General features: G+C 40.8%; 1 protein-coding gene across 5 annotated transcripts in view; it reads left to right on the forward strand.

Moving 5' to 3' along the window:
- The window catches only part of LOC134625651 (C-myc promoter-binding protein-like), a 90,800-nt gene that overhangs the window by 57,973 nt on the left and 20,257 nt on the right, over nt 1-12,570 (forward strand). For 3 of the 5 annotated variants that reach the window (XM_063470910.1, XM_063470916.1, XM_063470935.1), the window contains 8 exons: nt 675-808; nt 2,981-3,113; nt 3,569-3,775; nt 3,926-4,054; nt 7,499-7,640; nt 10,523-10,651; nt 10,955-11,047; nt 12,234-12,353. In XM_063470910.1, coding sequence (XP_063326980.1) covers nt 675-808; nt 2,981-3,113; nt 3,569-3,775; nt 3,926-4,054; nt 7,499-7,640; nt 10,523-10,651; nt 10,955-11,047; nt 12,234-12,353 — 1,087 coding nt within the window. The remainder of the gene's footprint in view (nt 1-674; nt 809-2,980; nt 3,114-3,568; nt 3,776-3,925; nt 4,055-7,498; nt 7,641-10,522; nt 10,652-10,954; nt 11,048-12,233; nt 12,354-12,570) is intronic. The other 2 variants (XM_063470924.1, XM_063470929.1) reach the window with 1 other exon arrangement.

Genomic DNA, 12,570 nt, shown 5'->3' on the forward strand with positions numbered 1-12,570 from the left:
CTAATACAACAGACATACAATTGAACAAGAACAGCAATACTTAACAAAGTCACATTAAATCAGTTTTATTTTTATATCCTTGTTATATTATGACAGAAAGAAATCTTCACAAGGCTTCAAAATCTGTACTTTACATTACAACCTCTATCCTTAGACTCTCAACTCAGTTGAAGAGCAGCTCCTTAATGGGCTAAAATGACATTGAATGTCATGAAATGAGGCATTTAAACCACTAACAATAATTCTAGTTATTTTTGAGTCCCTTCTGGTATGTTGTAATGATTATAACAACATTAATTCTGATGATACTTTCCACTCAGATGTCATATTGTGTTCTGCCATTAAACAGTTTGCTAGTGAAACGTAAGTGTAAAAATAATCCTTTAAAAAAGCAAGGAAAGGGAAGCAGGGAAATCTAGGTCACTCTTTGTCATCATTCCTCAGCTCTGACACTCATTCTGTAACAATCCTGCCAACAGGATCAGCTGTTTTGGAATAATACTGGGCAAAGATATGTTTGCTAAGACTTATTATAGGCCATAACATCAAGATCTATATGGAATTTCCGATCTGTCAGACGGGGTGCTTCATACTGCCTTCAGGTGTCATAGATGACAGGTCACAGTCTCATGACCTGGACACATTCCTTCATGTTTGTGTTTTCTTTTCTGCAGGTGGACAGCGACAGGCCGGAGGAGACCCGGCTGATAGAGATTGATGAATCCCAGCGTAGTGAGCACACAGTCTTCATCACGCCTCCAGAGCTGCCTCCTCTGCCCGAGGGAGAGGAGCATCCACTATGCTACAGGTACAAACTGCACTTATGGAAGTACAGTTACATTTCCAATGGAGGAATCGGTGTATGCACTGTGTGCAAAAAGGTTTTGTGCCTCATCATTATTTCTATGCATATTTGCAAACTCCAAGTTCCATAAAATGTCATGCTTGTTGGATTTAAGCATTCTCAGATGATATGTATTTGTGTAATGAGAATGTGGGCAAGAGTGTTGAACACTTTAAATGAAGTTGTGCACTATTATTTGGCAACTTCTTTACCTCAGTCAAAATGGACCAAATAAGGGACTTAACAGACAACAACAACAAAAAAATCTTTCAGAAGGACTCCTAATCTGTTGAGGCTTGAGCACTGAATATTAATACGTTTTGTTGCAAATGCTCAACAAGTTTGGGTGGAGAATAAAAGATGCAAATTAACTGGAAGAGACTTGAGAAGGATTAAACGTGACGCTACCAGGAAGCCATTATCCTCTAGTACCACTGTACTCCAGAACTGCAATCTACCTGGAGTGTCCAGAATTACGAGATGTTCATTGCTCAAGGACATGACTGAAGTAAGGAAGGCTGAAACACGATCACCACTGAACAAGACACACAAGTTGGAAACGTCAAGATTGGGCAAAGAAATATCTGAAGACACATTTTTCAAAGGTTTTATGGACAGATGAAATGAAAGTGACTCTTGATGGACCAGATAGATGGGATCATAACTCGATCACGAATGGTTAAAGGGTACTAAGAGTCAAAGTGGAGGAGGTGCACTGGTTTGGGCTGCTATTATCAAGGATGAGCTAGTTGCACCATTGAAGATGGACTTAAAATAAACTCCCAAACCTATTGCCAGGTCCTATAGGATACTTTCTTCAAGCAGTGGTACAGAAAAAAGTCAGCAGCATTTAATAAGACTATTATTTTCATGCAGTTCAATGCAACATCATATGTACTCAAGTACTCCAGCGCTTGGCTACCCAGTAAAGGTCTCAAAGATGATAATAATGACACGGCCCTCTTCCTTGTTAGCCCCTCTGAAGCTTAAGATTTACAAACAGGGAAGACAGTATACCTCTTTAAGCATTTGGCAGGTTGTGGCTGCTGCTGCACAAAACAATTGACAGATTATGGATGAAAGGCTGATGGCAGTCATCTTTCATCCATAGGCTGACTGCCTATGTTATCTTTGCTAATTAAATGTGTTATCTTTCCTATACAAAATGAAAATAAACAAGTAAGACGGGAACATTTGGGTTTTAAACAAAGGAATGTGTAACATTTCCTTTGTTAAACATTCAGGTTTTTAGGTTTATTAACAATTTGGCTTGACTGAGAGGACTGGATTTGTTCCATAGTAAAATGAATCTTCCACTTGCCTAATAATTGTGCACATGGTGTATATAGTATTTTGTTCTAGTTTCATTCTGTGATGTCTGCATGTTTTTGTTTGCATGACATTTTTGAATAACAAAGTCGAATGTTGTGCACAAATGACGAGTAATATTTGTTTTTTTACATTTGGAAAGACGTACAAATATGCTGCTGAGTACAATCCTCCTACTAGATGTCCTTCCTTGAGATGAACTGGAAATTCTCACAGCTAACAGCAGGGAAAAATCTGAATAATAGATTAAGTTTAAATGTGGTTAGTTCTTTCTTTTCAATAGCTGATTGAGGACCAGCAGGAGTTGAGCTATCATAGTGAGGACCAAGACTGAACTCTGCTGCTGGACCGTGTGGAGCTGAATATTTGTATTCTGCTGTCATGCCTCATTCTGAATAATTTATTATTTTTTTTCAGAAGCACTTAAGTTAAGTCCCCATCATAATCCATAATGACCAGCAGTTTTCCACATTTTTTTATTAGCTCTCTTTGTAGACAATTACAAAAAAGGTTTTATATTGATGTCACTCTAACCTTGGAAGCAACCATTCCCCACAGGGTGTTTATTTTCTTGCATAGCTGGTTGAGTCCTCATGAGATTAAATCAACACCTGTATCTGAAAGTCAGTTTAGGATTTGGCACCCCCCCAGCCCCACAACAGTCTGCAAACCCGTCCAGCTTGTACCCCACTTCTTGCCGTGACAGCTGGGATAGGCTCCAGCCTGATGGATGGCAACCCACTTTGTATGCATGTAAATAACTGTGTGCCCTCTTTCACTAATGTGTGAATGTGTGTTTTTCATTAGGTATGATGGTTTCCCAGTGTTGAGTTTAGATCTATTTGACCCCGTGGAGGGTCTGCGGACGCCCTCCTCCCGCCTCGCTGCCAGGCACAGCTGTCCCACCAGCCCTGCCCCCATGTTTAGACGCACCAAGCAGGTCAGCGCAACAGAAACATGTTTTTGTAACACTGCAATTTATGGGTTTATTTGGATTTTCATACTGATTTATTTATGCTTATAAAGAAGGCAAAAATACATGCTGCTTTACCTAAATGTCCAAACATGCTCCAAGAATCTCCAAAATTTTACAAGGCTGATAGCAAGTAAGACCATCAAAAAACATTTCCTTTTGTAGAGTCAGTATTTAAAGTTGATACTTGATAATTAAGCACACAGTACTGAACAGCTTCAAGCAATCCACACATTTAAAAAAGATGCAAGTATAAGTTTTTGTCTTGTTGTGTAAGCTGCAAGGAAACTGACATGGTTCTCTGGGGTAATAGGAGAGACAGTAGCGTAGGTAATTTTCATTTGCCATTATCTCCTGTGTGAATTCGACATGTCCCCGAGACCGAATTATGCATCATTTCTGCTTCTATTTTTCATCCACAGGAGATCAAATCAGCTCAGAAGATTGCTAAAAAGTACTCATCCATTCCTCAGCTGTGGTCCAAGTGCCTGCTGCGTCACTGCTACGGCCTGTGGTTCATCTGCCTGCCAGCATACGTGAAGGTGTGCCACTCCAAGGTGCGAGCGCTTCGCACAGCCTACGACGTCCTCAGGAAGATGCAGGCGAAGAAGCTACAGCCCCCTGATGAGGTACATCAGCTGTTGCCCCAAATTACCTGCTAACTGTTGATCATAGACTGTGTATGAAACATTGACAAAGCCTCCAGATCTAAAAAGTGAAGCCAGTACAGAAGTGCCGTAAACATGTATTTTCTCTAACAATCCTTTATGCACATGCAGGTCTGCTACCGGGTTCTGATGCAGCTGTGTGGACAGTATGGGCAGCCTGTCCTGGCAGTGAGGGTCCTCTTTGAGATGAAGAAGGCTGGAGTCCACCCCAACGCCATAACGTATGGTTACTATAACAAGGTACAGTGGATGTTTCTGCTGATGATAATGAAGGTAGAACTTGTGTGAAATTAATCTATCAACAAATTTACACTTTGTTGTTTTAAACATGGATAGGCTATGACTCTCACTGATATCAACTGCTGCGTTGTCTAACGGATCCACGTGAATGCTGGGACATGCAAACACTGTTGCTGTCCTCCTCCCTGCTCCCCTGAGCTTGGCATCTGTTTTGTTCGCACATTATAAATAATCTGCTGATTTTACTGCAACTTTAACTAGTGCATGGACACACCAATGACAGCCAACTGGCAATTTATAGAGCGACTGTCAAATAAGAAACTTGTTTTTTGTCAGCAGTAATGGATAAATGTGCAGACTGAGGCAGAGTAATAAAAGTCTGGAGAATTGGTTACTGTAGAAATCAATCAGGTTACCGGCCACATTATGAAAAAAGTATTTGTTTTAGTAAATGCCATATTTAATATGACTGAAGGAATAAATAAAAGCAAAGATCAAGATGCAGAGAGGAAATGACCTCTGAGTGACCTCTGAAGCCCCAGATTGAATGCAGTTTCTCAAATTTGATCTTCTGGATAAACATAGCTTAGGAATTTGGATGATATATCATAAGGCAAACTGATTGCAACCTTGTTGATTGTTTATTCATGATTCACAAGCAGTCGCATAAATAATTGCATTCAGATAATCACACTGCTGTGCTCATTGCACAGTCAGTAAAAATCATCTGTTTCTGGGTGGCACTCACAAAGCAGAGACACTTCATTGTAGCAATGGCTTCACAGACACTCAGGTTCGGATAAAAGAAAACATCGCTGACATTTGCGGCTTACCCCCAAGCTTGTGTGACACAGTGTGCGATCACCCCCAGGTGTCAGGATGAACCGCATCCCTGTTATCACTGTAACCTGCCCCTGGTCTGCCGAACCAGGGAGCATAAAAGTAAATTGGCTGATGTGGGAGCAGACTGTCAAGAGGCAAGGCTGCAGTAAAGGTTACTAAGGGTAGTGTTTTGACACCTGAGAGGATCATATTTTCCCTTAGAAATAGATGGCCTGGAGGCAGGAGGTGGCAGAGTTGTACTCTGGCACAAGCTTTGTGTTCACAGTTACAGGTGGGTTTTCTTCCTCTTTTATGCTTCTTTAGGTGTTTGAAGTCCAAGTATGGGAATGAGAAATCTGCATAAGCATGCTTAAATATTAACTCTGCCCTTCATTCCCCTTTTAAATTCATGTAGTTCCATATAAAAAAGTAAAAAAAACAGCTGAACCTGAGGTGATCCATAGCTATAGAAAACTAAACTGAAAATAAAAAAATAAATACATTTAATTTAAATAAATTAAATGCTTGAAGTTGCCCAGGGCAGGGGAGCATGCAATGATCTCTACCTACGTCACATGTCAAAGAATCAATAAAGGATTTTCATTCAACATAAACGTGACATTACAGGACATTGCATGATCAGTGAGAAGAGCTTTGACATCACAGCAGCAAACTCAACAGGTTTTAATGTTTGCAGAGTTTTGGCCTCAGTGGGTTAGACAAACCACACCAACTGTTCTCTGTCATCAGTGCTCTTTCATGGATCTGTCTTTGCACTACACGAGGCTGGACTGGGTTCATAGTCAGACTGTTATATCAGAGTAAGAAGTCAGGTCAATCTCATTTAAAACTAAATCTCATTTATCTTTTAATTATGTAAAATGGGATATTGTTAAAATCCTTTTCAGCCAGTTTAACTGTCAGTATTTACCTTAATTTTGGTTTTATCTGTACATTCACATGTAAGCTTCGTATATCAGCTTCGTTTAGCTTTTAAGCAATGTTCACATTACCTTTACTTGTACAATGTTTTATAAAGTACTTTTACCTATTCTAACCATATCTGGACTACTTCCAGCTTATTTGATCTAATAGTAACTTGCCTAATAATAATGAAAAATAACACATCAATGATATGTGAACTTTTCTGTTTTAATCATTTTCATTCACTTATTTCTACAGCATGTAGTGCTGTTCTTTCCAGGTACCCCATAATTAAGTTACTAGTGTGTCAAAAGTACCCCCTGGGGTTCCTTCACCCCTGCTTCAAAGTCAGTCACTCAATGGGGAATTTTCTGTGATCTGAAAATGAAAATAAATAAAGTTCTTTAAGTGAAGATTACTAGATTACTCCTCAGTGGATAGTTCGTGCTGTCCTGATTTCTCTGTCCATTAAATATGAAGCATCAGTCAGGAGAAAAAGAACTTAACATGAAAAGAACAGCTACCCTGGTGTGCCAAAGGCTAAAAATATCCACCTATCAACACCTTTAAACTCCCCTGTTAACACTGTATATGTATATAGTGTTTGTTTACTCGTGGAGGGGGCAGTGTGAAAGTGACGCATTAGATTTGTCCAAAAGTTATGTGGCAGCCTATTTTATTTTGCCTTCTTAGAGTCTTGATTTCGCCACGAGTGCCACGAGTGCCATGAGTGCCATGAGTGCCATGAGTGTGCTGATTAGTGAGTTTAATGTCTTTTCATGTCTGTGTCCTAACTATGAAACTAGAACCAGCAGGTGATGAACTTTATTTAACAAACAGCTGCAGTGTTTTAATTAATGAGTTCCAGAGATGTTAGCAGAGGGATTTTCTTTTAGCCCTTGGCAGAAATGGGGTATCATTTCCACTTGCTCTTCTGTTTCTTTTAAACTAAGCCCAACTAAACGGTCTTCTGCCTGTAGCTTCACATTTACTGGAGCAATATGAGGGTCATATTCTTCCAACTGCCCTCAAGAAGCACAATTCACAAAATGTCAAGCTTTTTTTTTCATGTTGCTCAGGATATCATCATCGATGCCATTCAGTTCAGCCTAAAAAGTATTTCTTCCTTGAATACAAAATGTGGTTCTTCTTTAGCCCTCTTGTCACTGCTGACAGCTCAGTAGTGCGACCTTATTTAATGAAATCTTCTGAACCTGCATACAAAAAAAGCCGGTGTGATAAACCCAGTTCTGTTCGGCTGCGTATCACTTTTCTTTATTATTATTGTTATTTTTCCAGGGAGCTTTTTTTCCCCCCCATTCAGCCTGTTGAACGTGACTTGGCCACCAACAGCTGCAATTCTGCTCTTCTGATCTTGAGTGTGACTGTAGATCTAATACCAGTGCAGTTAATGCCTTTGATGAAATATTCATTCAAGATGGGTTTATATGGAACAGAGATCGGTCCTGTTTCAGTTCAGTCACTTCAAAATATTCAGTCGAAATAAATTGAATCAAATTGGACGCTCATCAGACTCGTCACGCTCATTTAGGAGAAGAATATGAAAATATTTTATTTTTGAATTAATTTGGCAGCAAACATTTTTCTTTTCATAATATGATAGGAATCTGTTTCGCCTCCTGATGTCATCCTATCCTCACATCCATCCTCATTTTCTTTGTCCTGCTCCTTGCCCAGGCGGTACTGGAGAGCACATGGCCCTCCAGCACCAGAGGAGGATACTTCCTGTGGATGAAGCTAAGAAATGTCATACTGGGCGTGGCACAGTTCAAACGGGCACTACGACGACACGCACCCCTCACCCAGAGCCCTCTGTCAGGTAACTGTGATCAGTAACAGTCTGCATTCCTGAGAAAAGAAATGTCCCTTTTTCTCTTACTAGTCTGTCATCTTTAATGAAGAGAGTCAGAGTCCTAGACCTGACACGTCCCCTGGTGATTTGCATTCAGTCTTGGAATACTGTTACTCCATAAGATCTGGATGTAACTAATCAAATTTGGCAATAAAGCAGTAAGTGTAGCATTGCAGGCAGAGCAGATGACACACTGAGCATGCAGCTTGCAGCACAAGAGCCACAGACTGTCTCATTAGCGTTTTTTCCTGCTTAAATCTACTTACGATTTCAATGACAAACATGAACACACAACCAAACTCCAGGAAAAATGCACTGCTGATGTTGCTTTCCAGGCTTGATGGTTAATTAGTAGCTCAGGTGCAGTACATTAAAGAGGACTGCAACTAAAACTAATGATGTGTAATACTGACATGCCACTGCAATGAGCCGAGAAGAAAAGGAGCACTACTGATTTTTCTTCTCATAATAATAAAAACATCAGCAGTACATGCAAAACATCTGACCGTAAGTTCAGTTGGACCTTCTATAAGCCCAAGCAAACTTCCCTCACATTTTTCTATCAGACTCGCCCATCCATGAATGTCAAGCTCTGAAAACAAATTCTACCTGTCCACCATTCCTAAAATTAAATTTGCACCTATATTACAGTTGTATTTAATATTGTGCTATCTACTGTACAATATAAAGCGCCTTGAGGCGACTTTTGTTGTGATTTGGCGCTATATAAATAAAATTGAATTGAATTGAATTACAGTTGAAAGGCGAAACTCTAAAACACAGCTATCTCAGCATGTGATTGAACTCCCCTGCATGCCAGTGAACACCTGCACACTCACTGCATGCTAATCCCCGGCCTGCTAATCCCTGCTTTTTTAAGATACTCCCCGTTAGCAACTGGTGCATTGTGTTTTTCTCCACAGTTCAGTGCTGATTCAGTCTGAAAGAGCCAAAGGTTCCTGTGTGTTCACATTTAACAAGCACACACTCATCCTTGCACAAGAAGGACACAAGCCACAATTGCACTATATCTTATTTATAGTACACAACAAATTTCCATTAGATGTGCACTGTCTAACAACTCTTTAGGCTACGCTAATAGCTAATTAGAATGAATCAATTTTATGTGCAACAGCTGAGCCCGTCTTCCTTATAATTAACACAAAATTACTAGATATTATCCTGCTAATAAATTTACAGTTTAGGAAATTTCGGCAAATTGTATAACCCAAGTGAACTGTTACAACCACTGTTTTATATAATTGGATTTTCTTCAAAGGGGCCGTGTCTGTAACTACTCACGTGCAGTTGCCGACCTCAAAGAAATGTCATGCGTTCAAGCATAAAAATGGGAATAGGACATGTCAGTGAATTGGCAGTCATATGCAATCTGTTTGTGAAAAAAATCTGTTGCCGTCTACATACAAAGAAATTCACATGAAGTACTTACATTCAGAGTTCAGCCAGAACCTCACAGATTTGAAAGAGAAATTCCTCTAGTTGCTGCAGGACGGCATTTTTATTGCAAAATGATCGAGTGATCAGCAACCTTGCTTTTATATATGAAGCTAACCAGACTGCAACGTGCTGGTAATCTGTCAGTTTTTACAAACTCAACAGCAGTTATTTGCAAAACTTTGCCAGTCTGCCTGAGACTTATTGCAGATTGTTTGGAGACAGGTTGCCTCCCACCAGGCAACCTGTGCAATCACCTTGCAATCATAAAGAGTCACCCAGATGTTGAGGGTCTTGCATGCTCAACCTCTGGACACCCTGCTGGTTGCTGCTACTACTTGGAATGAATCAATGAAAGAAACTCAGTGAAGCTCACCAGGCAGCCATGGATTTTTTTCTAGTCATGAGGAAGTTTCTGTCCTGTTTTTACTCTAGTGTGACTGAGCCATAAGTTAGACAGAAAACAAATTAAAAAAAACCTAATATAAATATACATAAAAACATGCAGAGGCTCATTTTCATAAACCATGACTCCTGTGTTATCAGTGGCACGCTATGTTACCTGATGTGTTACATTTTATGTAATAAAAGGGAGATTGACAATGTTAGTGCAGTGCTGACTTCGTGCTGATCAAAGAAGCATTAAGTATTCACGTCATCAGCTTTTGTTTTTAATCTAGTCCCAAAATGCTTTTCAAAAAAAAGATTTTGCTTTGAACTAGGTCAGAGTTGCTTTTTTTGAGAAATGAAGACTTTTTCATGGAAGAGAAAAAGAACATTTCCTGAAATGTCATGGTCTGGCTCCTATGGGTACCATTCAGTGAGGCTGCCAATTGAGGACCTGTGTGGTGTCTGTCTGACAAACTAGAGACTCTGACATCATCTCACTCAGTTGTGCATCGAGGTCTTCTTTATTCTTCAGTCAGTCAGTTTGTGCTGTTCTGTGGAGGCCGCGGTGCTCGTGCTGTATGAAATCTGTTTACTACATCGACAAAACTTAATTTCTTTTAACAAAAATCCTGTAAACAGTTTCAAAAGAAAAAGTCATTTGGCCATTTGAGAATATAAATGAACCCACAGAGGCAGATTTTTCCACACACTCATCTAGCTGTGCCAATACAGGAGTGATGGTTGCTCAAAATGGGCATCTGTTTGCCTGCAAAGATACTCCAGTGTGATTTTAAGTAATCATTAATTTTCATTTAAAATATTTATGAGTTAATTTTCATGAAATAAAAACACGTTTTTCTTTCCACCCCCAAAATAATGAATTTTCTATGCAATCCAAACTTTTGAGGTGTAATTGATGTAAAAAGAGGTAAAAATAGAGCGGCTGTGTCTTGTTGAGCTTAAATGCCACCAGCCTCCTTTAACGCTTTGTTGTTTTTGGGCAGATGGCAGCGACCTGGACGCTGTGAGTCACGGCAGCCTGGATAGCTCTGCCGACACTAACCTGGTCGAGCAGGGCCCCTACGCCGCCGACTCCGTCAAAGTAGACCCCACTGATGATAGATCTAGCACAGGTACACTTCAGATGGTTGCTGCGTGACTCCATCTTTCAATAGCAGCCATCTTATTCAACATCTTTTTCTTTTCTTTTTGTCACCCTTTCATCCTCCCTCCTCATTCGATCCACTCACCGACTCACTTCCTCCTCATTTCCCTCTTCGATTTACACCTCCCTTCCTCCGCTTCCTGTTTTTCCTCCTGTTAATCCTTTTGTGCATCCATGATCGCCGCCTGGTTTTTGCGGCTGTGGTTTCTGCTCTGCTCTGTCCCTAACTTGCCCTTCACTCTGGCCCTGCCTGTGTTGCCCTTGCATGCAGTCGGCTGTAGGGGCGGCAGCTTGGGCGCCAGGGCCCCGGTGGCGCACTCACACGGTGGGGGCTTTGAGCTCAGAGAAGCCACCCTCCACCCAGGTAAACCCTCTCTCTCTCAGTCAGCCTTGTCTGATTCTGGTTGCGTTTCTCTGTGTTATCTATCTTAGCTGCTCTGCAACATTTTTTATTTTGCTCGTCATTGTCACTGTTACATGTTACTGTTTCTTGCTCTCCTCCCTGTGACTTCCTCTCCTCTTTCTTTCCTCCACTGTGTCATTGCTCCATCCAGCACATCAAAGTCCACTTCTCTTTCCTTGCTCATTTTTCCCTCGAGTTTTACTCTCACTCTCACTACTGAGTGATTTGTCTTTGTCAATTATGGCGAGTAATTATCCAGAGGCGCATTCTTTTTGATTACGGAAATCATTTTAATCATGGAGATGGCACCTCAGCAGGAAGCGTCGCCTCGTGTGCAGAAAGATTGAGAGTGAGCCACAGCTCACAGCACGGCAGGTGGGAGGGACCTCCATGTGCAGCTAACTGGTTATTACTCTCCAGGATTTGGAGTTGTGTTACTCGCTGTCAGTTGCAAGTTGTTCTATACTGTATCACAGCTGAGCTGTGCAGCCTCATGGTTTATTTAGAGGTGATTGCCACAAAGGCTCTTGTGGAGGATGAAAGAGGAGAACGAATCAATCAGCTTGTTGCCTGAGGACCCCGAAAACTTTTAGAGACAGATGGAAGCGTGAGCCTCGAGCCATAGCAGTCAGAATCATTAGCAGCTGTAAAAATGCAGTTTGTTTTTATATGGTAACTGTAGATCTCTGCGTGCCTCGAGGAGGATTCCTTTATCCAGTACAGCTTAGCTGCTTTTTCTGCCTTCTCCCAGCACTAACAATGTGCCAGGCAGAACTGAGAAGATAAAGAGAAACAAATGGTTCACTGGTTCATTCTCTTATAGATGTTTCATGTATCTCTCTTCCCACAGTGTAAAGCTACAGTAGATCCATGTTTATTGCTCCAGTAAGATTTTAGTCCCATAGCGCAATGCAGTGTATAGTGTTGTTATCTAGCATACAACATGGAAGTAAAGGGCTTGGACCTCAACTTTGTTCTTGAATTGTCCCTCTGCTTACACTTTCCGTGTGTGTGATGTGTATTTCTGTGACTTTGTGCTTTACTAGGTAGATAATTAGATATTCAGATAATTCACTGCCTGTGTTTGTCCTTGTCTTTCACCCAAGTTGTACTCTTTTTTTTTTTTCTTTTTCCTTCTTTTTTTTAGGTGATCAGTCAGACTTGGGTTATAATTCCCTGTCAAAAGAGGAGGTGCGGAGAGGAGACCCCGCTGGCCAGGACTCTGCCCCTGACAAAGACGACAAGAAGGAGAGCGACTGCAGCTCCTGTCAGTATTCTGTCTGATCTGATGTCACCTGATATTCCTTTGCCTTTAACTGGGGAAAAAAAATCCCTAACTTGGCAGCATTGTAGCCACATGGGATTTCCCTTTCCTCTGCCTTGATCTTTCTGTCTCCTCTAGAGATGATTCATTCCTTTTGGTTTCTCATGAACATCAAAGCTTTCAGTTGTTTGTTGTCCTGCAGTTAATTTTTTTTTTTAAA

Source organism: Pelmatolapia mariae, linkage group LG1, assembly GCF_036321145.2.
Source record: "Pelmatolapia mariae isolate MD_Pm_ZW linkage group LG1, Pm_UMD_F_2, whole genome shotgun sequence".
Taxonomy (NCBI): Eukaryota; Metazoa; Chordata; class Actinopteri; order Cichliformes; family Cichlidae; genus Pelmatolapia; species Pelmatolapia mariae.